Source organism: Ranitomeya imitator, chromosome 3 (assembly GCF_032444005.1).
Source record: "Ranitomeya imitator isolate aRanImi1 chromosome 3, aRanImi1.pri, whole genome shotgun sequence".
NCBI classification, from domain to species: domain Eukaryota; kingdom Metazoa; phylum Chordata; class Amphibia; order Anura; family Dendrobatidae; genus Ranitomeya; species Ranitomeya imitator.
Window position 1 is genome coordinate 395,995,072 of NC_091284.1, and position 26,258 is coordinate 396,021,329.

The 26,258-nt window shown below is 44.8% G+C and overlaps 1 protein-coding gene across 1 annotated transcript in view; it reads right to left on the reverse strand.

Annotated features, from left to right (window-relative positions):
- The window catches only part of SPOCD1 (SPOC domain containing 1), a 176,316-nt gene that overhangs the window by 41,803 nt on the left and 108,255 nt on the right, over positions 1–26,258 (reverse strand). The window contains exons 5-7 of the mRNA XM_069760158.1: positions 22,253–22,412; positions 7,331–7,447; positions 7,122–7,250 (exon numbers count right to left, since the gene is read on the reverse strand). Coding sequence (XP_069616259.1) covers positions 7,122–7,250; positions 7,331–7,447; positions 22,253–22,412 — 406 coding nt within the window. The remainder of the gene's footprint in view (positions 1–7,121; positions 7,251–7,330; positions 7,448–22,252; positions 22,413–26,258) is intronic.

Below are 26,258 nucleotides of genomic sequence, written 5' to 3' on the forward strand. Positions count from 1 at the left end.
TGTCTGGGCCCTCCCCACTTTTATGGCGACAAAGCTATATACAGTACAGACCAAAAGTTTGGACACACCTTCTTATTTAAAGATTTTTCTGTATTTCCATGACTATGAAAATTGTACATTCACACTGAAGGCATCAAAACTATGAATTAACACATGTGGAATTATATACTTAACAAAAAAGTGTAAAAACTACTGAAATTATGTCTTATAGGCTGTGTGCACACGTTGCGTTTTTTTCGCAGTTTTTCCCGATAAAAGCGCTATAAAACCGCAAAACAAAACGCATACAATAAGCATCCCATCATTTAGAATGAATTCCGCATGTTTTGTGCACATGATGCGTTTTTTTCCGGTGTCCGGAAAAAACCGCGGCAAAAACGTGGCAAAACCAAGGCAAAAACGCGTCAAAACCGTTTTTTCTCAGGAATTTTCTGTGAGAAATACTGAACGTGTGCACATAGCCATATTCTAGGTTCTTCAAAGTAGCCACCTTATGCTTTGATGACTGCTTTGCACACTCTTGGCATTCTCTTGATGAGCTTCAAGAGGTAGTCACCGGAAATGGTCTTTACCTCACAGGTGTGCCCTGTCAGGTTTATTAAGTGGGATTTCTTGCCTTATAAATGGTGTTGGGACCATCAGTTGTGTTGTGCAGAAGTCTGGTGGATACACAGCTGATAGTCCTACTGAATAGACTGTTAGAATTTGTATTATGGCAAGAAAAAAGCAGCTAAGAAAAACGAGTGGCCATCATTACTTTAAGAAATGAAGGTCAGTCTTTGGTTCCAACCACTGTGTCTTTGTGCGACGCATAAAAGGTGAACGGATGGACTCTACATGCACATCGCACAAAGACACGGTGGTTGGAACCAAAGATCTCAAATTTGGACTCATCAGACCAAAGCACAGATTTCCACTGGTCTAATGTCCATTCCTTGTGTTCTTTAGCCCAAACAAGTCTCTTCTGCTTGTTGCCTGTCCTTAGCAGTGGTTTCCTAGCAGCTATTTTACCATGAAGGCCTGCTGCACAAAGTCTCCTCTTAAAAGTTGTTGTGGAGATGTGTCTGCTGCTAGAACTCTGTGTGGCATTGACCTGGTCTCTAATCTGAGCTGCTGTTAACCTGCGATTTCTGAGGCTGGTGACTCGGATAAACTTATCCTCAGAAGCAGAAGTGACTCTTGGTCTTCCTTTCCTGGGGCGGTCCTCATGTGAGCCAGTTTCTTTGTAGCGCTTGATGGTTTTTGCAACTCTACTTTCAAAGTTTTCCCAATTTTTCGGACTGACTGACTTTCATTTCTTAAAGTAATGATGGTCACTCGTTTTTCTTTACTTAACTGCTTTTTTCTTGCCATAATACAAATTCTAACAGTCTATTCAGTAGGTCTATCAGCTGTGTATCCACCAGACTTCTGCACAACACAACTGATGGTCCCAACCACATTTGTAAGGCAAGAAATCCCACTTATTAAACCTGACAGGGCACACCTGTGAAGTGAAAACCATTCCGTGTGACTACCTCTTGAAGCTCATCAAGAGAATGCCAAGAGTGTGCAAAGCAGTCATCAAAGCAAAAGGTGGCTAAGTTGAAGAACCTAGAATATAAGACATAATTTCAGTTGTTTCACACTTTTTTGTTAGGTATATAATTCCACAGTTTTGATGCCTTCACTGTGAATGTACAATTTTCACAGTCATGAAAATACAGAAAAATCTTTAAATGAGAAGGTGTGTCCAAACTTTTGGTCTGTACTGTATATATATATATATATATATATATATATATATATATATATATATATATATATATATATATATATATATATATATCCACACACATACATACATGTATATATTTTACATAGTCTGCTTTATTATGTACAGTATATTGCCGTCCCTTATTACACAGTGCCCTCTCTTGTTATGTACAGCACCGTCCCTTACATATCGGATTATATACAGCCCTGTCTTTACATACCGTCTTGTCTTTTTAAATGCATTATGCAATGACGGCTAACGGAGCATGGGAAAGCTTCTTTTCTAATGGAGGAGGCTGTTGGACTGGTCGTCTGGTCACCGACTGCTTCATCAGCAGTCATTTTATATCTAACAAGAGAGGGGACTATGCAATAAAAGAGGGCACTGCGAATAACTAAAATAGCAAGAATAAAATATGACAGCACTGTGCATAACAGCTGAAGAAGCTAAATAATAAGGGTCGGCACCATATATAACTAGAGAGGATGCTACGCAATAAGGGATGGTGAGATGCATAATAAAAGAGGAAACTATGTAACTAAGGACAGTGTTATACATAAGTTAGTATACTGTATACTAAGGGACTGTGTGAGTACACTATACTAGGGACTGTGTTATACATAATAAGTAAGTACACTGTATACTTAGGGACTGTGGTTTACATAATAAGTGAGTACACTATATTATATATCATTGCTTTCTCCCTCACCACCCCCCATCATTGCCCTTTCCACCACCTCTATCTTGGCTTCCTTCCCCACCACCCCCATCATTGTCCTTTCCATCACTTCCATCATTGCCTCCTCTCCATCAACCCCATAACTTCCCTCTACATATATACACACACACGCCAGTCACCTCTCTGCACGTTCCCCGCAGCCATACCAGCCACACACTGACAGACACACACAGCACTGCTCACCTCTGTGCACGTTCCCTGGCAGCTGCAGCGTCTTCATCGCCGGCAGCTTTCTAAATGGCACAGCTGCAGGGTGAATGCTGACGTCATCCAGCCGCGCTGCTCTATCAGACATGAAGTGCGGGCAGGAAGCAGGACGGATCCTTGCAGCTCTGCTCCGCTGTCATTTTGTAGGCAGCAGAGCTGCAGGGAGCGCTCCCTGCCCGTCGTACATGAGGACAATCTGGTCAGGGGCCCTTAGGGCCAGACTGCCCTCAGTGACAGCCGCCCTGCAGGGGCTACCCTGCACCTCCGGGCCCCGATGCAGCCGCACCGGCTGCACATGCGGTGTGTCTGTCCCTGTCAGGGGCTCTACAAACGTGACATGGCGTCAGCTAATTATTCCATCAAACTTTGCATTGAAAAAGTCAAATGGCGGTCCTTCTATTCCAAGAGCTGCTGTGCGCCCAAACAATAGTATTCCCCCACATATGGGGTATTGGCGTACTCAGGAGAAATTGCACAACAAATTTTATGGAGCAATTTCTCCTTTTACCCTTATGAAAATGCAAAATTTGGAGCTAAAAAAGATTTATCTGGAAAAAATTTGAATTTTTTTTATTTTCACGGCTCTATGTTAGAAACTTCTGTGAAGCACCTGTGTGTTCAAGGTGCTCAATACACATCTAGATAAGTTCCCTAAGAGGTCTAGTTTCCAAAGTGGTGTCACTTGTTGGGGGTTGCCAATGTTTAGGCACATCAGGGGCTCTCCAAACTCAACATGGCATCCTCTAATTATTACATCAAATTTTACATTCAAAAAGTCAAATGGCGCACCTTCCCTTCCGAGCCCTGCCGTGTGCCCAAACACCAAACAGTAGATTTCTCCCACATATGGGGTATTGGCATGCTCAGGAAAAATTGCACAACAAAATGTATGGTCCATTGTCTCCTGTTACCCTTTTGAAAATTAGGTTTAAAGCTAAATTTTTGTGAAATAAAGTTAAATATTTTTTCCTTCCACATTGCTAAAATTCATGTGAAGCATCTGAAGGCTAATAAACATCTTGAATGTGGTTTTGAGCACCCTGAGGGGTGCAGTTTTTAGAATGGTGTCAATTTGAGGTATTTTCTGTCATGGCCAAAAGTATTGACACCCCTGCAATTCTGTCAGATAATACTCATTTTCTTCCTGAAAATGATTGCAAACACAAATTATTTGGTATTATTATCTTCATTTAATTTGTCTTAAATGAAAAAACACAAAAAGAATTGTCCTAAAGCCAAATTGAATATAATTCCACACCAAACATAAAAAAGGGGGTGGACAAAAGTATTGGCACTGTTCGAAAAACCATGTGATGCTTCTCTAATTTGTGTAATTAACAGCACCTGTAACTTACCTGTGGCACCTAACAGGTGTTGGCAATAACTAAATCACACTTGCAGCCAGTTTACATGGATTAAATTTGACTCAACCTCTGTCCTGTGTCCTTGTGTGTACCACATTGAGCATGGAGAAAAGAAAGAAGACCAAAGAACTGTCTGAGGACTTGAGAAACCAAATTGTGAGGAAGCATGAGCAATCTCAAGGCTACAAGTTCATCTCCAAATACCTGAATGTTCCTGTGTCTACCATGCGCAGTGTCATCAAGAAGTTTAAAGCCCATGGCACTGTGGCTAACCTCCCTAGATGTGGACGAAAAAGAAAAATTGACAAGAGATTTCAACGCAAGATTGTGCGGATGTTGGATAAAGAACCTCGACTAACATCCAAACAAGTTCAAGCTGCCCTGCAGTCCGAGGGTACAACAGTGTCAACCCGTACTATCCGTCGGCATCTGAATGAAAAGGGAGTGTATGGTAGGAGACCCAGGAAGACCCCACTTCTTACCCCGAGACATAAAAAGCCAGGCTGGAGTTTGCCAAACCTTACCTGAAAAAGCCTAAAACGTTTTGGAAGAATGTTCTCTAGTCAGATGAGACAAAAGTAGAGCTTTTTGGGCAAAGGCATAAACATAGAGTTTACAGGAGAAAAAAAGAGGCATTCAAAGAAAAGAACACAGTCCCTACAGTCAAACATGGCAGAGGTTCCCTGATGTTTTGGGGTTGCTTTGCTGCCTCTGGCACTGGACTGCTTGACCGTGTGCATGGCATTATGAAGTCTGAAGACTACCAACAAATTTTGCAGCATAATGTAGGGCCCAGTGTGAGAAAGCTGGGTCTCCCTCAGAGGTCATGGGTCTTCCAGCAGGACAATGACCCAAAACACACTTCAAAAAGCACTAGAAAATGGTTTGAGAGAAAGCACTGGAGACTTCTAAAGTGGCCAGCAATGAGTCCAGACCTGAATCCCATAGAACACCTGTGGAGAGATCTAAAAATGGCAGTTTCGAGAAGGCACCCTTCAAAATATCAGGGACCTGGAGCAGTTTGCCAAAGAAGAATAATCTAAAATTCCAGTAGAGCATTGTAAGAAACTCATTGATGGTTACCGGAAGCGGTTGGTCGCAGTTATTTTGGCTAAAGGTTGTGCAACCAAGTATTAGGCTGAGGGTGCCAATACTTTTGTCTGGCCCATTTTTGGAGTTTTGTATGAAATGATCAATGTTTTGCTGTTTGCTTCATTCTCTTTTGTGTTTTTTCATTTAAGACAAATTAAATCAAGATAATAATACCAAATAATTTGTGTTTGCAATCATTTTCAGGAAGAAACTGAGTATTATCTGACAGAATTGCAGAGGTGTCAATACTTTTGGCCATGACTGTATAGGCTCCTCAAAGTCACTTTAAGGCCATGTTCACACAGTGCGTTTTTTACTGCGGAACCGCAGCGGTTTTGCCGCTGCGGTTCCGCAGCTGTTTTCCATGCAGGGTACATAACAATGTAACCCTATGGAAAACAGTCACTGCTGTGCACATGATCCGTAATTTCGTTTAAAAAGCCGCGCAGAATAGCTGCGGCAAAAAAGAAGGAGCATGTCACTTCTTTTTCCTGAACCGCAGCGGTTCTGCACCCATAGACCTCCATTGTGAGGTCAAAATCGCAGTAAAACCCGCAGATCAAAAATATATCTGCGGGTTTTACTGCGATTTGATGTGCAGAACCGCTGCAGCAGGAAGTGCGGGGGAGCGGGCGGAAGTGCGTGGGCGGAGTGTGGCTGCCCCCCCGTGCTCCGATCCCGCCCCCCCGTGCTCCGATGCCCCCCCCCCCGTGCTCCGATGCCCCCCCCAGTGCTCCGATGCCCCCCCGTGCCCTAATCTCCCCCCCTTATACTTACCCGGCGTCCCGGTGTCCGTCCGGCCGTCTTCTCCCTGGGCGCCGCCATCTTGCAAAATGGCGGGCGCATGCGCAGTGCGCCCGCCGAATCTGCCGGCCGGCAGATTCGCTCCAAAGTGCATTTTGATCACTGAGATATAACCTATCTCAGTGATCAAAATAAAAAAATAGTAAATGACACCCCCCCCACTTTGTCACCCCCATTGGTAGGGACAATAAAAAAATTAAGAATTTTTTTTTTTTTTTTTTTTTACTAAGGTTAGAATAGGGGTAGGGGTAGGGTTAGGGTTAGGGGTAGGGTTAGGGTTAGGGGTAGGGTTAGGGGTAGGGTTAGGGGTAGGGTTAGGGTTAGGGGTAGGGTTAGGGTATTTTCAGCCATTTTAGCCCTAAAAAGCTTCCTAGGAAACACACAGTCTCTGCATAGAAAACTGCATAAAAAAAGGATAAAAAAACGCATCAAAAAACGCATCAAAAAAAGGACCAAAAAAAGGACCTAAGTTTTCTGCCAAGAGCTGCAGTTTTTTAAAAAAACTGTCCTGAAAAAAAAAGGATGGAAATCCTGAACGTGTGAACATACCCTAAATGTGAGGTGGTCCCAAAAAAATGGTTTTGCAAATTTTGTTGTAAAAATGAGAAATCGATGGTCAAATTTTAACTCTTATAACGTCTTAACAAACAAAAAAACTGTGTTTCAAAAATTGTGCTGATAGAAAGTAGACATGTGGGAAATGTTATTTATTAACTATTTTGTGACTCTCTTATATAAGGGCATAAAAAGTTTGAAAATTGCGAAATTTTCAACATTTTCGCCAAATTTCTATTTTTTTCATAAATAAATGCAAGTCATATCAAAGAAATTTTGCCACTAACCTAAAGTACAATGTGTTGCGAGAAAACGATCTCAGAATCACCGGGATTCGTTGAAGCGTTCCCAGAGTTATAACCTCATAAAGGGACAGTGGTCAGAATTGTAAAAATTGGCCTGGTCAGGAAGGTGAAAACAGGCTTTGGGGTGAAGGGGTTAAAGTGTATGGGAGATAACAAAATAGCTGGCACCACAAGCCTGTCTCTGTATCCCCCATAGGCTTTAATGAGGATAACTGTGCATGTCTGTTGATTTCCTTTCCGAGATCGGATAATGCCGACATTCACACACTTGCAGTATTCCATCTCAGATATTTACTCACAGACAGATCCTCCAAGGTAAACATTTGATCTGGAGATGTATCGATTTCAATCAGTCCCTTGTGTGTGAGCTTTATCATTTGCTGTTTTTGATGTAGTTCCTTCTCTGTTTTCTTAATCATCTCCAAAGTCTAGAACAGAGGGAGAAGAGTTATGGTATCGAGTCTGGCTAAAAGCAAAATCCTGCTGTCTTGCCAAAGTTCTAGCTTACGTGCTGCCTCTCCTGGTTCCTCCAGTCAGTCAGCTCCTGGCGAGCCATTTCTGCAGGACTCATCAGAACCAGACGTTGTGGGGTGATCTCCCCTAATACCACACGTTGAAAGAAACCCTGAAAAAGATAAGAGCAGAGTGTATGACATACAAGAACTGCTTGTGAGATTTACAGCAATACTGCGGTATTGACATATATAGAACAAGCAATCAGACGATCACAGGTGAAAATTCGATATAGGAACTGATAATAAAAGCAAAAAAAAAAAAAATTAAAGAAAAAAAAATGCCACAGTTAAAAATAGAAAAAATCTTAAAAATAAAAAATATATATATATTTGGTATCACGGTGCCCGTAAAAGTCTGATTGGTGACAATATACTGTAAAATTAGTTGATCCAACTAATAAACAATGTAAAAAAAATGGCAGAGTTGCCTTTTTTTTTGGGGGGGGGGGGCAAACTTTAGATTTTTATTTAAGTTGCCCTTTTTCCCTTCTCTATATGGTAAAATTAATGGTTTCCGAGTGATGTGCGTTGTCTCACTTGCACCCATAGGCTTATATGGGTGCGAGTGAGCAGAGAGACTTGGCCGAGTGTCGGTGACTATTGCAGCATGCTGCGATTTCACTCGCACAAAGATAACGGCCGACAACAAATCTCCGATGTGAGCTGCCCCACAGATTAATACTGGTCTGAGTTCATCACTAGTCTGACCCCGGCCTAAAAGTGAAAAAGCTATGCTATTTGATAAAGGAAAGGAAAAATGAAAATTAAAAAATATAATGTGGCTGCGTCCTAAGCGAGTTAAAGAGGTACGTGGCTTTTAATAAATTTGGCACAGTTTATTCCAGCGCCAATTTCATTAGACGGGTATTCCCATCTCGCACATTTATAGTATATCGATTGCATATCGATTGCAGGATTTAGAAGGCAAGCAGAGGTAGGGGGCTGCTTCTGCCTTTAGTTCGGTTCCTGAAGCAACGTCATCGCAGGAGAACTATTGTTGCTATGGTGACCAGATGTCGTCATCCCACTTACCAGGATACGGAAAGCACCTTAGACCATGAGCAGAGCATGGTCTAAGGGGCTTGTGTCAGTGCAGCGCTGACAGTTATAAACCATTGCAATGGTTTATAACAGCGATCAGGTTGCTGAAAGTCAAAGTCCCATGGAGGAACTAAGCAAAATAAGTAAAAACAAGTTAAAAAAAAATATTAAAATATTTTTTATAAATCACAAAAAGAAGAAAAGAAAAACATATTATTATATCCCAAATTTGAAGTTTTATACAAAAAAAAAGGACACGTGGTATCGCTGTAATAGTACTGACTAGAAAAACAAAGCCGTCATCAATTTTACCATACGGGGAACAGCATTAAAAAAACCTATTCCTGAATTGCTTGGTTTGTTCATTCTGCCTCACAAAGAACGCAGTTAGGCTCAGCTCACATTTATCCTGCGCTCTAGGTTGAGCGCCTACACTGGGGTTTCCATGTAAATCATTGAAATAAGTGATTCACACGGAACCCCCAAATGAAGATTCGCTATAATGAGGCAGATTGAGGCACTGTGGACGTTGTCTGGCCTATGATCTGACGGTATTCGTCTTTTTAGGTGTGCATAAAAGCACTGCCTGCCACAGTTTTGTGCACTTCTGAAAAGAAGGACAACTTTGAACTGAGGCCCGATAGAGTCCAGAGAAATTCTACTGCCTCATTATAGTGAATGGATATGTAATGCCAGCTCAGCTACTTTTAAGCACAACACCGTGCAGGGCGATTGGAATTTGCTACACCAAGATTGACAGATGTGAGAGACGTGACAGAGTTTGGAGACACCGTAGAGAACGTTCTGCTAAACATAAAAAATGGTCAATGTAAATCAAATTTAATATCCCATAGAGGTCTGGATTTGGAATAATAATCAAAATCAAACAGCAAAATCAAATTACAGACTTATCCAATTTTGGTGGAAATGCCACAAGATAAGGAAATGATGCTCAGCAGTGTGTGTGTGGCCTCCACGTGCCTGTATGAACTCCCTACAACGCCTGGGCATGCTCCTAATGAGGCGACAGATGTTCTCCTGAGAGATTTCCTCCAATACCTGGATTAAAGCATCAGTCAAGTCCTGGACAGTCTGTGGTGTAACGTGTGCAACCTGTAAAGCGCTGCGGAATATGTTAGCGCTATATAAAAATTATTATTATTATTATGGCATTGCTGGATGGAACGAGGCATGATGTGCTTGATTGGATTCAGGTCTGGGAAACAGGCGGGTCATTCCATAGCTTCAATGCCTTCATCTTGCAGGAACTTCTGACACACTCAAGTCACATGAGGTCTGGCATTGTCCTGCATTAAGAGGAACCCAGAGCCAACCGCACTAGCATATGGTCTCACAAAGGGTCTGAGGATCTCGTCTCGGGACCTAATGGCAGTCAGTCTACCTCTGGTGAGCACATGGAGGGCTGTGCAGCCCTCCTAAGAAATGCCACCCCACACCATTACAGACCCACTGCCAAACCGGTCATGCGGAAGGATGTTGCAGGCAGCAGATTGCTCTCCATTGCATCTCCAGACTCTGTCACGTCTGTCACATGCTCAGTGTGAACCTGCCTTCATCTGTGAAGAGCACAGGGCGCCAGTGGCGAATTTGCCAATCCTGGTGTTCTGTGGCAAATGCCAAGCATCCTGCACAGTGTTGGGCTGTGAGCACAACCCCCATCTGTGAACGTCAGGCACTCAGACCATCCTCATGGAGTCAGTTTCTAACCGTTTGTGCAGACACATGCACATTTGTGGCCTGCTAGTGGTCATTTTGCAGGGCTCTGGCAGTGCTCCTCTTGTTCCTCCTTGCACAAAGGCTGAGGTAGCGGTCCTACTGCTGGGTTGTTGCCTTCCTACAGCCCACTCCACGTCTCCTGGTGTACTGGCCTGTCTACTGGTAGCGCCTCTAGCCTCTGGACACTACGCTGACAGACACAGCAAAACTTCTTGCCACAACTCACATTGATGTGCCATCCTGGATGAGCTGCACTACCTGAGCCACTAGAGTGGGTTGTAGAGTCCGTCTCATGCTACCACGAGGGTGAAAGCACAACCAACATTCAAAAGTGACCAAAACATCAGCCAGAAAGCATTGGTACTGAGATGTGGTCTATGGTCCCCACCTGCAGAACCACTCCTTTATTGAGAATGTCTTGATAATTGCCAATAATTTCCATCTGTTGTCTATTCCATTTGCACAACAGCATGTGAAATTGATTGTCAATCAGTGATGCTTCCTAAGTGGACAGTGTGATTTCACAGAAGTATGATTTGCTTCAGCTGTTTCACACTTTTTTGTTAAGTATATAATTCCACATGTGTTAATTCATAGTTTTGATGCCTTCAGTGTGAATGTACAATTTTCATAGTCATGAAAATACAGAAAAATCTTTAAATGAGAAGGTGTGTCCAAACTTTTGGTCGTGACACACATATATACAGCTCTGGCAAAAATTAAGAGACCGCCACATTAAAACCCTGTCATGGGCAGCCAAATCTCCAGACCTGAACCCCATTGAAAACCTCGGAATGTAATCAAGAGGATGATCAATAGTCACAAGCCATCAAACAAAAAAGAACTGCTAACATTTTTGCGCCATAAGCAAAAGACTGGTGGAAAGCATGAAAGCTGTGATTAAAAATCTTGGTTATTCCACAAAATATTGATTTCTTAACTCTCACTGAGTTAAAACATTAGTATTGTTGTTTCTAAATTGTTTTCTTTCAATTTTTGACCATTTCTCCCTTTCAGAAAAAAAAAAAAAATTTATTACTTGGAAATTACTTGTCTGAAGCTTATAGAATAAATGAACAATTTAAATTTTACTCAAAAAATATACCTATAAAGAGAAAAATCAGACAATATGAACATTTTGCAGTCGTCTCTTAATTTTTGCCAGAGCTATATATATATATATATATATATATATATATATATATATATATATATATATGTATTTATTTTGCATAGAGAAATAGATACAAGAAAAGCCGGTAAATCAGCTGCCATGTTCTGTAAAATCACTGCAGGAGCCGACAGGATAGAAGGGATGGATCACATACAGTAAAAACAAATAGAATAGGTAGATATATAAATGTCTGTGACAAATACAATTAGTACAGTGTGCGTGCAAATTACTGGACATTTAATTATTAAAAGATTATTTTCCCCAAAAAAATGACGTGGGCTCCTGTGCAATTTTCGTAACCAGCAGAGGGAAAGTCGATGACTGGGGGCAGATGTTTATAGCCTGGGAAGGGGGTAATACACATGGAGCTTCCTAGGCTATTAATATCAACTCACAACTGTATACTTAGCGTTTACTGGCTATTAAGATAGGGGACCTCCAAAAAAATTATGTGGGGTCCCCCCATAATTAATAACCAGCAAGGGCTATGCAGACAGCTGCGGTCTGATATTAATAGCCTAGGAAGGGGCCATGGATACTGGCTAAAAACATCAACTCTCAGCCGCCCCAGAAAAGGCACATCTCTAAGATGCGCCAATTCTGGCACTTGGCCTTGCTCTTCCCACTTGCCTGTAGCGGTGGCAAGTGGGGTAATAGTTGGGGGGGGTTGATGTCACCGTCAGGTGACATCAAGCCCCGATGTTAGTAATGGAGAGGTGTGAATAAGACGACCCCCATTACTAACCCAATAATCACATTGTAAGAAAACACAGACATCCAGAAAAAAGCCCTTTAATTGAAAGGACACAGACTCCTTTAATATTCTTAATTAAACCATACTTACGACCTCACCTAATTCCACCAAAGCCCTTGATCTCCTGTAATAAAATAAAAATAAAAAGCAACCATATACCATACCTGTCGGTTGTTCTGTCCCACGCTGTAATCCATGTCTGGGGGATAATTAGTTTTCAACCTGGACGGTGCCAAGATGTGAAGGTCCACGCTGACAATCACTGGTGAATGAGATGCTTTGAGCGCAGCCTCAGTGACATCACTGAGGAGGCGCTCCCAGCCAGGCTGAACTGCGGTGACCTTTGGACCGTGGAAAAAGTCAGTGATGAGGTCACCGCAGTTCAAGCTCAGTGTCTTCACAGCAGATCACTGTGAAAAATTGTCTGTGTTTTCTTACAATGTGACTATGGGGATAATAATAGGAGCATCTTATTGACGCTTCTCCATTACTAACCTCAGGGCTTGATGACATCAACCCACCCCAACTATCACGCCACTTGCCACCGCTACAGGGCAAGTGGGAAAAGTGAAGCTAATTGCCACAATTGGTGCATCTTAAAGATGTGCCTTTCCTGGGGCAGCTGAGAGCTGATGTTTTTAGCTGGGGGGGGCAGTATCCATGGCCCCTTCTTAGGCTATTAACATCAGCCTGCAGCTGTCTGCATAGCCTTTTCTGGTTTAATTATGAGGGGACCCCACATTATTTTTAGGGGGTCCCTCATTTTAATAGCCAGTAAAGGCTAAGTATACAGTTGTGAGCTGATATTAATAGCCTGGGAAACTCCATGGGTATTACCCCCTTCTCAGGCTATAAACATTTGTCCCCAGTCGTCAGCTTTCCCTCTGCTGGTTATGAAAATTGTTTGGTAGGCCACACCAATTTTTTCAGAAAAATAATCTTTTATTAATTAAATACATGCCCAGTAATTTGCACACACTGTACTGTACATCTACCTATTCTATTTGTATTTACCGTATGTAATCTACCTCTTCTATCCTGTCGGCTCCTGCCATGATTTTACAGAACACTGCAGATGATTTACCGGATTTTCTTCTTTCTCTCTATGCAATATATATATATATATACATATACATATATATATATATATATATATATATATATATATACACACATATATATATATATATATAGTATATATATACATATATTCTATCTATTCTATTTTTACCTGTCAGTGTGATTTTACTGTACACGCACATGAATCGCCGGCTTTTCAAAGGACATCAGTGCGCAAACATCGGACAGCACTCGCATGTTTCGTGTGGTGTCCGATGTTTTCTCGCACCCATAGCCTTGCATTGGTGAGACTTGGCCGATATACGCATAAAATCGCAGCATGCTGCGATTTTACATGCAGGTAGAATACGGCCGGAAAAAAAAACGGTGATGTGAGCTGCCCCCAGATTAACACTGGTCCGAGTGCTATGTGATGTTTTCTCGCATAGCACTCGTCGATAGTCTATGGTAGTGTGACCCCGGCCTAAGTCACATGCTTAGTGAAAGGAACTCCACCTGTGTGAAATCTAAGTGTCACATGGTTCGCAAGTATATAAACACTTTTTTTGAAAGGACACAGAGGCTGCAACACCATTAAGCAAAAGGAACCACTAACCAAACAACACCATGAAGACCAAGGAAATCTCCAAACAAGTAAGGGAAAAGTTGAGAAGTACAAGTAAAGGTTGGATTATAAACAAATATCCACCACCATCAAATCCATTATCATCAAATGGAAAGAACATGTTACCACAACAAACCTGCCAAGACATAGCTGCCCATCAAAACTCTTAGCCTGGACAAGGAGGGCATTGATCAGAGATGAAGAACAGAGACCAAAGGTAACCCTGTAGGAGCTGCAAAGTTCACAAGCAGAGACTGGATTATCTGTCCAGGCGACTACAATAAGCCGTACACTCCATTGAGGTGGCCTTTATGGAAGAGTGACCAGAAAAAAGCCTTTACTAACACACAAAAATAGAAAGGTTCGTTTTGAGTTTTCCAAAAGACATGTGGTAGACCATTCCAAATGTATGGAGGAAGGTGCTGCGGTCAGATGAGATCAAAATTTATTTTTTTGGCCACCAAGGTAAACACTATATCTGGCGCCAAACCAACACAGCTCATCAACCCAAGAATACCATCCCCACAGTGAAACATTGTGGTGGCAGCATGTGCAGAGGGGATGTTTTTCGGCAGCAAAAACAGGGGAAATGGACTGAGTCAAGGGAAAGGTGGAGGTTATAAGCGAAATACAGGGATACTCTTGAGCAAACCCTGTTTCAGTCTGTCAGTGATTTGAGACTGGACCGGAGGTTCACCTTTTAACAAGACAATGACCCACAGCATACTGCTAAAGCAACACTTGAGTGATTTAAGGGGAAACGTGTAAATGTTTTTGAGTTGCCTAGTCAAAGTCCAAACCTGAATCCAATTGAGAAGCTGTGGTCAGACTTGGCGATTTCTGTTCACCAGAGAAAACCATCTAACTTGAAGCTGAAGCAGTTTTTCCTTGAGAAATGGGCAAAAAAAAACAGTGGCAAGATGTGGAAAGCTCATTGAGACTTATCCAAAGCAACTAGCATCTGCAATTGCTGCAAAAGGAAGCTCTACAAAGTACATTTTTAGGCTATAAGACGCACCGGACTATAAGATGCACCTCAAATTTTGGGGTGGAAAATAGCAGAAAAAAGATTTTTATAAGATGGGGGTCCGTCTTAATGTCCGAATTTAAGGTATTTTACCTGAAAGCCGGCGGTGGTACAACAGGGTCACAGAAGGTGGGGTCACAGAAGGCATGGTCCCTTCCTTAGAAAGCCGGCGGCAGAAGTGGGGCACTGCTCCAGTCCCGGGGTGCGATGTTGCGGGTCCGGTGTCGGCGGTGAGGCAGACCTGGAGCAGGATCCTATCCTCTGGATGCCGGCGGTGATGCAATGCTGTGGCGGTGGGAGGTGCGGAGTGCCCCTGAGCTCAGGGTCCCTTTTTCAGGATGCCGGCAGCAGAAATGTGGTGGCACCATGGCCCGGTGTCCACAGTGAGCAGAGCGCATCATTGATTTCCCTGCGGCCATCTTCCTGAAGCCGAGGGCCGCCAACGGTTTCAGGAAAATGGCTGCCGGAGGCCGCGCATGCGCAGATTGAGATCTCAGTGGACATTTTCCTGAAGCCTCCATTGGCCCACGTCTTTAGGAAGATGGCTGTAGATAAACCAGTGATGCGCTCTGCTCCCTGTGGACACAGGGCCGCAGGCCGCCACATTTATGCAGCTGGCATCCTGAAGAATGGACTCTGCTCAGGTGCACTCCGCACAGACCACCGCCGCAGCATCGCCACACCTCTACCACAACCCCCCGGTAAGCCTGCGCTCGCGCTATAAGACATCCCCCCATTTTCCTCCCAACTTTTTTGGGGAAAAAGTGCATCTTATAGTCCGAAAAATACGGTACTAACTTTAGGGGGTGAATAGTTATGCATGCTGAAGTTTTCAGCTACAAAATGCCAAAGGGAAGGGAGTGAGTACTTTTGCAAGCCACTGTACCTCAGTATTTGTGTGCCAAAACCAGGAATGGGTGAAAAATGCAGAAATGGTGCATGTGTTTCTATTATACTTTTCCTCTGACTTTTCCCCTCCTGGCTTAGGCTTACAAATAACAGGATTTTTGGTTGCTTACCGTAAATCTGTTTCTCGGATCCTTCATTGGGGGACACAGAAACCATGGGTGTATGCTGCTGCCACTAGGAGGCTGACACTATGCAAATAAAAATGTTAGCTCCTCCACTGCAGTATACACCCCACCGACTGGCACTAGGTTAATCAGTTAGTGAGAAAGTAGTAGAAGCAACAAGATAGAAAGAAAACAAAACAGACATCTCAAACTATAACAATAGAACACAGAAAAGGAGTTGATAAACATGGGTGGGATCTGTGTCCCCCAATGAAGGCTCCGAGAAACAGATTTTACGGTAAGCAACCAAACATCCTGTTTTCTCTATTGCTTCAATGGGGGACACAGGAACCATGGGACGTCCCAAAGCAGTCCCTGGGGAGGGAACAGCAGAAAACTCCATTCAGGTCGGAGAACTCACCACTGCCGTCTGCAAGATCCTTCTGCCTAGGCTGGACCTTATAAGATTGGGCAAACGTGTGAATGGAAGACCAGGTTACCGCTTTGCCAAGTAGTAGGGCGGATGCCCCATGGTGTACTGCCCAGGAGGCGCCTACTGCCAGGTAGAGTGAGCCTTAATCCCAGGGGGGAGGCACTCTGTTCTTGACCCGGTAAGCCTCCGAAATTCCAGTTCTGATCCAGCGAGCCATCGTAAACTTGGAGGCCGGCAGGCCTCTTCGCGCACCATCTGGAATGACGAATAGAGAGTCCATCTTCCTAAAGGGGCGGTCCTATCCTGACAGATCCTCACCACCCTGACCAGGTCTAACCTGTTCAGTGAACGCTCCAGAGAATGAGTCGGAGCAGGACAAAAGGAAGTGAGGACAATACCCTCATTCAGGTGAAAGGTGGACACCACCTTGGGAAGGAAGGCAGGCGGAGGTCGCAAAACGACCATATCCTTGTGAAGAACCAAGAAAGGGGGCGACAGGAAAGAGTCACCAACTCCGAGACGCGCCTAATGGAGGTGATGGCCACAAGAAACACCACCTTCCAGGACAGAACGGACAGGAAAACCTCACGGAGAGGTTCAAAGGGAGAACCCCTCAGGGCCTCCAGAACAAGATTGAAGGTCCCAGGGGTCCACAGGAGTCCGGTATGGAGCAGATGCATACGCAACTCCTTGAAAAAAAAGTTCTGACCTGAGAGCGGGAAAGTAAGATCTTCTGGAAAAGAATGGAAAGGGCTGATACCTGACCCTTTAGCGAACTAAGGGCAAGGCCAGCGTCAAGTACTGCCTGGAGAAATGCCAGAATGGAAGGGAGAGAAAGGGACATCGGCGGAATGTCATGTCATTAGACTCACACCAGCAGAAAAAGGCTTTCCAGGTCCGATATTAGACCCTGGAAGACGACGGCTTCCTAGCCTGGATCATGGTGTGAATCACCCGATCAGAAAATCCCGACACTTTCAAAACCGCGGGTTCAACAGCCATGGCGTTAAATTGAGCGACCAGGAATTCTGGTGGCAGAGCTGTCCTTGGGACAGAAGACCTGGCCTGTCTGGGAGTCTCCGGGGGGGGGCGAGAAGATTGATTATCTCTGCGAACCAAGACCTTCTGGGCCAATCCGGTGAGATCAGAATGACCGTCACCCCATCCGCCTTGATCTTCTTCAACAGCCTGGGAGGAAAGCGAAGAAACAGAAAGGGAAGCATGAACTGCGACCAAGAAATGGCCAGGGCATCAGTACCCACCGCACGAGGATCGCGGGACCTGGAGAAGATCCGTGGAACCTTCCTGTTCAGTCTAGACGCCATGAGGCACACATCCGGGGTCCTCCATCTAAGGCAAATTTGATGTAGGGACCACTTTAATGCCGTGAGGCCCTCAAGGCTGAGAAAATCGGCGGCCCAGTTGTCCATACCAGGAATATGCACCGCAGATATTGCTGAAAGTGTCACCTCTGCCCAAAGGAGGATCTTGGATACCTCCACCATCACTAAGGCACTTAAGTCCCTCCCTGGTGATGGACATATGCCACCGCCGTGGCATTGTCCGTCTGAACTCGGATTGGCAGATCCCAGTGACGGAGGGACAGAAGAATGGCCCTTATCTCGAGGATGTTGATAAGCAGTTAGGATTCCTCTGCCGACCAACGTCCCTGGACAGTCAAATGGTGAAATACGGCACACCAGCCAAGAAGGCTGGCGTTCGTTGTTACCTGCCAGTAAATGGGAAGGAAGGCCCTGTAGGATGAGAGGGGATGACAGCCACCAATTGAGAGGACGTTTGACTCTGGAAGAGAGCTGAATCGGACGATCCAGAGAGAGAACAAACCCATCCCACTGTGAAAGGATGGCCTGCTGAAGTGGTCCTGAATGGAATTGGGCGGAAGGGATCACCGCCGCCGCTGCCACTATCCTTCCTAGGACCTTCAGGAAGGAAGGAAGCCAAGGGCCTTGTAGAGAATGAACTCCCTGTTGGAGGATTGCTCTCTTCTCTTTGGGAAGAAAAACCCTTGTCTGACAGGTGTCAAACAGCAGAGTCAGAACAAGGCAGGACCTTTTTCCTGTTGACCTTTTTCCTGAAACGGGACAGGGTGTCGAGAAAGATGGCCAGGCTTTCCTGGGCCCGAGAAAAAGACGGAGCCTTTATGAGGATATCATCAAGATACGGCAAGAGCACTAAACCTCTGATCCTCAAAATGGCCATCAAGGCTGCCATGATTTTTGTGAAAACCCTGGGAACGGTTGCGAGTCTGAACGACAGGGTGACAAACTGGAAACTGTCGTGCTGTACCGCAAAACCCGGGTATCTCTGATGCCCTGGGAAAATAGGAACATGGAGATAAGCGTCTTGGATGTCTATGGAGCACAGGAATTCCTGCACTTCCATAGAAGCAATTACTAAAGGAAGGGATTCCATCCTGAAATGCCGCAGGCGGACCCCTTTGTTCGGTAACCTGAGATCCAGGATGGGCCGAACCGCGCCGTCTTTTTTCGGCACCACAAACAGGTTCAAATAGAAACCTGTGAGACGTTCCCGGTCTGGGACGGGAACGAGTACCCCCGAACTGAGAAGGGAAGCGATGGATGCAAAGAAAACCCGGCACCAGAGAAGGACCTCTTGGGGGACGGGATTCAAAGAATCGATCTCGGTATCGCGAAGCAAACTCTATTTTGTATCCTGAGAATACAACCTCCCCGAGCCTTGCGTCCTCCACTGATGCGAGCCAAACGTCTCTGAAAAAAAAGGAGATGATCGTCCAGCCTGGGAGATACACTGGGGTCTCGATACGAGTCATGCCGAGGAAGATCTGCCCTGTCCAGGCCTGGAGGATCTACCTTGGGATTTATGGGAACGCCAGGAAGGGGTCGGTTTAAAGGAAACCTTCTTCCTAACCTGGCGAGACTGCGGCCTCTGCTGGTAGGAAACCACCTCTGTCGCCGTGAAAGGGCAAAAGGGACGAAAGGACCGAAACTGTTGCTTCAGAAGAGGCCGGCAAGGTTTGGACTGGGGAGAAATAAAAAAACCTCGAGCCCCCAATGGCATCCTTAATAATTTGGTCCAACATGGAGCCGAACAGACATGACAACTGGAAAGGCAGGCTGGTAAGGGACTTTATTGACGACAAGTCTGCCTGCCAGGCCTTAAGCCAAATAGTCCAACGTATAGCCGCGATATTGCTGGAAGCCTGAGCTGCGCAAGACGCGGCATCCATGGAGGCAGAGACCAAGTAGTTCCCTGCATGAGAAATCTGGTCGGCGAGATCCGCCAGATCCTCCAGTTGAGCTCCAGCAAGAATGCCCTGACGGAGTTACTTGGCCCATCTGGCTATGGATTTCGAGACTCAAGCAGAGGCAAAAGCTGGACATAATGTAGAAGCGGTCGCTTTGAAGGCTGATTTCGCAAAGGATTCTATAATTCTGTCATTGACATCCTTGAGGGATGCTCCATTAGTAAGTGAGAGGACTATGTTGATGGACAGTCTGGAAACTGGCGGGTCCACCGCCGGAGAAGCTGTCCAGTTGGCGGTCAGCTCAGGAGAAAAGGGATTCAGGACACAGAGGCGCTTCCCTCTTTGAAAGCGCCTGGTCGGGTTCTCTCTTTCCCTGGCAAGTACCTCCTCAAATTCTTTATGAGGAGAAAAGACCGTCTAAACGAAACCACCTGATCTGTGGGTTCCGTAGAGGTGTCCTTGATGCTAAAGGTCTGGTTGACCGCAACAATGAGGCTCTGGACCATATCCCTCATGTTGGAGGTTTGTTCTGAATCCAGGTCTGAATCATCCTCTGATGGTGCATCCAAAAACGCCTCGCCTGGCTAGGGAGAGGAGGATCGAGAAGAGGCAGACCACTGGGAAGGACCTGGGGGCGAGATGGAGCGGGAAGAGGACGTAGAATGACGCTCCTGATTGGATCACTTGCGGCCTGCGTTGGAAAGCCCAGACGGGGATTCCTGTGACCCACTAGCAACTACGGAAGTCAGGAGGGGCAACCTATCAAGTACGGACACCGGGGTCTGGGACACCTTGGTGAGATCCGCTACAAACTGTGACAGAGGAAGCCCACCCTGGAATAGGGGCCTCACTCCCACCTGGGACAGAAGGGCACTCCTGGGCGGTGGGCACAGGGGGGCTGCTGCAGTCCTGACAGAGGGGAGAGGACTGACTTGAAGGTAGCCTGATTTTGCACGAAGAGCACACAAAGTGTTTGATGAGAGCAGAAGAAGAAGAGGAGGAGGTGGGAGGACGAGAGCACTCTCCCTTAGAATTAGGCATGATGAGCAGACCCATTAACTGATTCCAGAAGGTTAGGGGACAGAGAGATGCCGAGGAGAGTGTCAGTCTGCAGAGCAGCTGCTCTCAGTATGTGCATTCGTCCTGTATTCAGCTCCAGACTGTAGGGCTGCTGTGCCAGGAAGAGGGGGCTCCACAGGAAAAAAGTACAATCCGGATCCACCAACAGGAAAAATGGCGGTCAAAAGAGGGTGCCCAGGTCCAGGAGTGAAAAAGCGCACACTTCAGGGACACACGCTGAAAAGTCTGCTCTGAGTCAGGGGAAAGGGGGCGGAGCTAGGCCGCTGGATTGGGGCGGAGCCACTCGTCGGGGGCAGAGCTAAGTCCCAGCAGGAAGGAGCTGACTAAGAGACAGGCGGGAGAAAAGCCCACCCGAAGAGCAGGAAGAAGAGGGGCGGAGCCAGCCCTGTAGCTAGGCCCGAGTGAAGCCAGTACCTAAATTAGAGCTGCTGACCGCTGGAGGATGGGGGAGCAGTGCGGAGGATTGAAAAACGCCGCATAAGAATGCCTGCAGCCCCCAATACCCCCGAAATTAAAGGGGAAAAGACTTCTGATGCCCCGCTCTGCAGCTAGGCCCGGAAGAAGCCGTGACCTAGATTACATCAGATGACCACCGGAGCACGGGGGAAGCGGCGAGGAGAGCCCTAAAACACTGCAAAGGTAACCTGAATTAATGGGCCCACTATTAAATAAAGGATTTTTTTTTTCTTTCTGATCTTCTTTCTTGTTTGATCTTCTTTCTTCTTTGATCTTCTTATCTTCCACTCTGTACCTTTGGGGAGAGAGAATGTACCTCCCCATCCAAGAAAGATCAGACATCCGATAATCCAGCGTAGTGGGACATCCGCATCTCCTTAAACTGACAGGCTCTGGTGGGCGAGTGGGTGGGAGACGGGGGCAGGACCAACAATCGGATCACCTAAACACGCTTCTGTGTTAGGGGCTGGGGTCCTGCCGACTAGACGTACGAGGATACGGGGTGGCAGTACACGCCATACTCATAGTCTCTTTGTGGGAGTACAGTTATGACCGTTCACACTGTATCCCTCCATGGTACCTGAAAATGAACGACGCACACTGAGGTAGATATGGGTCTACTGAGAGACCCGTGTCCACCTCCTACTGACACTAAGCTAAACTGATTAACCTAGTGCCAGTCGGTGGGGTGTATACTGCAGAGGAGGAGCTAACTTTTTTATTTTCATAGTGTCAGCCTCCTAGTGGCAGCAGCACACACCCATGGTTCCTGTGTCCCCCAATGAAGCGATAGAGAAATTGATGTAAAATACTGCCCGAATATTGAATGTTTGAACGGGGACTAACACAGATACTATACTACACTAACAGTTACCAAAGGTTAGGGGAAAAAAGTTGATAGGTGTTCTTCTTTAAAGGCTCCTTTTCACTTACGAGAAAAACTTGCGAGTCTCGAAGGTTAAAACCAAGCTCTGGCGCCGGCACTCCAGAGTGGAGCGTGCGGCTGCATAGCATACATGGAGCTGCACGCTCCGCTCCCAAGTGCCAGCGCCAGAGCTTGGTTTTAACCTGCGAGACTCGCACATATTTTTCGCAAGTGAAAAGGAGCCCTTACCCAAAGGCTCATTTACGAAAAAAAAATTGCACTAAAAAAAAAACTTTATTTAGTAAAAATACACTGAAGTTGCTTATAACTCAAAACATTTTGAAGGTTTATGTGAGTTTAAGCTATTTAATGCATAGAAGGAATTTCTGTGAGAATTTACATACCTTATTTTTGGGGTCCTTCAGGTTGAAAAGAAGACTTCTATACTTAGTTTTATATCTTACACTAGTATCACGATACAAGCTAAATATTTCTTCTTCAATGTTTTCAGCCAGTTTTTTTAATGTTTCTTCAGGCAACTCCAGATACTTTGTCTCCTTAACCCTAAAATACATGTAAATATCAGTTTCAATAATGTGAAAATATAGATTAACACAATAAATATCTTATTTTCTGTCTCCATAGCTAGATCTACAAGAAAATATATGAGAAAGCACAGAATGGGACAGGTTTCTCAATAATGTCTAATCCTTAGACGGTGCAAACTTAGACTAAAAAGTCTTACAATGCACCAGATTTATCAAAGTAGTTCATCCTGTTTAAAGGGAACCTGTCACCCCCAAAACCGAAGGTGAGCTAAGCCCACCAGTATCAGGGGCTTATCTACAGCATTCTGTAATTTCTGCTACACAAAAGCGATCTGATCATCGCCTGTGTGTAGCAGAGGCAATCAAAGTATTGCAGCTTCTAGTCTCCCATGGAGACTATTGAAGCATGCAAAAAGTTAAAAAAAAATGTTTTTTAAAAACATTAAAAAAATAAAAGTTCAAATCACCCCCCTTTCGCCCCATTCAAAATAAATTAATATAAATCAAATATACATATATTTGGTATTGTTGCGTTTAGAATCGCCCAATCTATCAATATAAAAAAAATAATTTGATCACTAAATGGCGTAACGAGAAAAAAAATTAAAACTTCAGAATTACATTTTTTTGGTCGTCGGTACATTGAAATAAAATGCAATAATGGGCGATCAAAGGATTGTATCTACACCAAAATGACTTCTCCTCAAACCAATATCTTTTCAAACTACATTTTTTTCTTAAACACCTTGCAGTGCTTTAGAGTAAGGCCGAGCAGACGAACGTATTTCACAGTTCGTATATAGATGACAATTTCTGACAGGTTCCCTTTAAAGGGTTATTCACATGATCATAAACGGTATTGGTAGAGAGTGCTTGTAAATACAAGCTTATGGCTTATTAACATTTCTAGCAGTTCTTGAGATACTAAAGGCCCCTTCACATTAAGCGACGCTGCAGCGATACCGACAACGATCCGGATCGCTGCAGCGTCGCTGTTTGGTCGCTGGAGAGCTGTCACACAGACCGCTCTCCAGCGACCAACGATGCCGGTAACCAGGGTAAACATCGGGTAACTAAGCGCAGGGCCGCGCTTAGTAACCCGATGTTTACCCTGGTTACCATGCTAAAAGTAAAAAAAAACAAACACTAGATACTTACCTACCGCTGTCTGTCCTCCAGCGCTGCGCTCTGCTTCTCTGCTCTCCTCCTGTACTGTCTGGGAGCCGGAAAGCAGAGCGGTGACGTCACCGCTCTGCTTTCCGGCTCACAGCCAGTACAGGAGGAGTGCAGAGCGCAGCGCTGGAGGACAGACGGCTGTAGGTAAGTATGTACTGTTTGTTTTTTTTTACTTTTAGCATGGTAACCAGGGTAAACATCTGGTTACTAAGCGCGGCCCTGCGCTTAGTTACCCGATGTTTACCCTGGTTACCAGTGAATACATCGCTGGATCGGTGTCACACACGCCGATCCAGCGATGTCTCCAGGGAGTCCAGCGACGAAATAAAGTTCTGGACTTTCTTCAGCGACCAACGATCTCCCAGCAGGGGCCTGATCGTTGGTCGCTGTCACACATAACGATTTCATTAACGATATCGTTGCTACGTCACAAATAGCAACGATATCGTTAACAATATCGTTATGTGTGAAGGTACCTTAACTTTTCTTGTCTTTACAGCTTTACCTTAGAGACCGACCACTGCCGCTAGACAGCAGAAAATGCTCAGTGCCTACAAGCTTCTTTCCATTGACCAGGTAAGCAATGTTTTAAAACTGGCCAAGATTGCCGGAGCGCGCTGTCACCTCCTAATCAGCTGAACTGGAGTGCTTACAAGTCAGACAGCAGTGGTGGTCGGTCTTCTAGGCAACGAGCTATAAACAAAACAAAATTAAAAATGTTAGTATCTCAAGAATGGCTGAACATTTTAATAAGCAGTAACATATCCATCTATTAAGATGGGAATAACCCTTTCACCTCTTCACAGATCTGTAGTTCTGGAATCGGAACTAAAAACCACTGAGACATTCTGTTATGTAAAAAAAAATGTATACAATGGTCGTCAGCAAAGTCATTTATACCATATACATTTTTGCGACCACCAGTCAAGAAGGGCTAGACACTCTTGTCTCCTACTAGTATGTCTTTGTCTTGAATAAGTCTAATAAAAACGGCAGAAAATCAAAACTGTACAGGAAAGTCTCTTTGCGCCAGAAATCAATGGGATGTGGTAATACTAAATGTCTATTTGGGCTGGTAGACAATCTGCAGTCTTATATTTCCAGGATACAATGATCCGACAGGTTTTGACCAATGAGGTCACTTTTTACCCTTAGAAGCAGTGAAAGACGAGTCTGACAAGCATACATATCACCTTAACTACAGGATTTCACTAGTCTAATATATAAAGCTGAATGTGTGTGTGTGTGTGTGTGTGTGTGTGTGTGTGTGTGTGTGTGTGTGTGTGTGTGTGTGTGTGTGTGTGTGTGTGTGTGTGTGTGTGTGTGTGTGTGTGTGTGTGTGTATGTCCGGGATTGGCATCTGCACCGTCGCAGCTACAGAAACAAAATTTTGCACAGTCACACGTCTGGACCCCGAGAGCGTCATAGGCTATGTTGTGAGGCGAAATTTTAACCCCGCGCGTTCCAATTCACCAAACAATTTTGCCCCTATCTACATAATGGGGAAAAAAGTGAAAGGAAAAGTGTTGGAGGCGTCGCAGCTACAGCTACAAAATTTTGCACAGTCACACGTCTGGACCCCGAGAGCGTCATAGGCTATGTTGTGAGGTGAAATTTTAACCCCGAGCTTTCCAATTCACCAAACAATTTTGCTCCTATCTACATAATGCGAAAAAATGAAAGGAAAAGTGTAGGAGGCAAATTGACAGCTGCCAGATGTGAACAAGGGGGACTTAAAGAGTGAGAGCGATGGCGCCAAATAGTATATACCGTACAGTTGCTAAGGTGGGGCCCCAACATGGGATACTCACCACACACGGGGATATAAACACACACACAAAATGCGCCACACACTACCACGTGCTTGAACACATATTACCCTCAGCACACATTTCACCACAAATACACCAACCCCGCCACATAAAAGTCGAAACACAAAAGTCGCCACTCAAAACTCGCCACGCGCAGAACTCGCCACATGCAAAAACTAGGCTCTTGCAAAACTCGCCACACGTGCCAAACTCACCTCATGGAAAACTCGCCACACGCAAATCTTGCACACGCGGAAAAATTGCCACATGCACAAAAGTTGCAACACATGCAAAAGTTGCCTCACACAAAACTTTCACATACTCAAAAGGCACCACACATAAAACTCGCCACGCGCAAAACTCGCCATGCGCAAAACTTGCTGCACACAACTTGCTACACTAACCTGTCACATGCAACTCGACACACAAAAAGTTGCTACACACATGTTGCCACACGCAACTCAACACACACAACTTGACAAACGAAACTCGCCCTAAAACACACACAAGTCTGGTATTAGCCTTCAAAAATAAAAATCTGATTAATAAGCAGACAAACTACAACAAATGTACAATATAGGAAATACGGCAGCTGTCAGTCACATGACCTGTCTATTATGTGTATGTGTGAGCTAATATATACTGCCAGGGGGAGGGTTTCCTGTTGGCTGGGGATTTATCAGGCTGCCAATTTAGCTTACAAATACTGAGGTAAAAATACGGAGCAAATAATGTGTGAACGAGGTCTAATACAGGAGGAGATGACACACAGGTATATACTATATATAGGGGAGATGACACACAGATATATACTATATACAGGAGAGATGACACAGGTATATACTATATAAAGGAGGAGATGACATACAGGTACA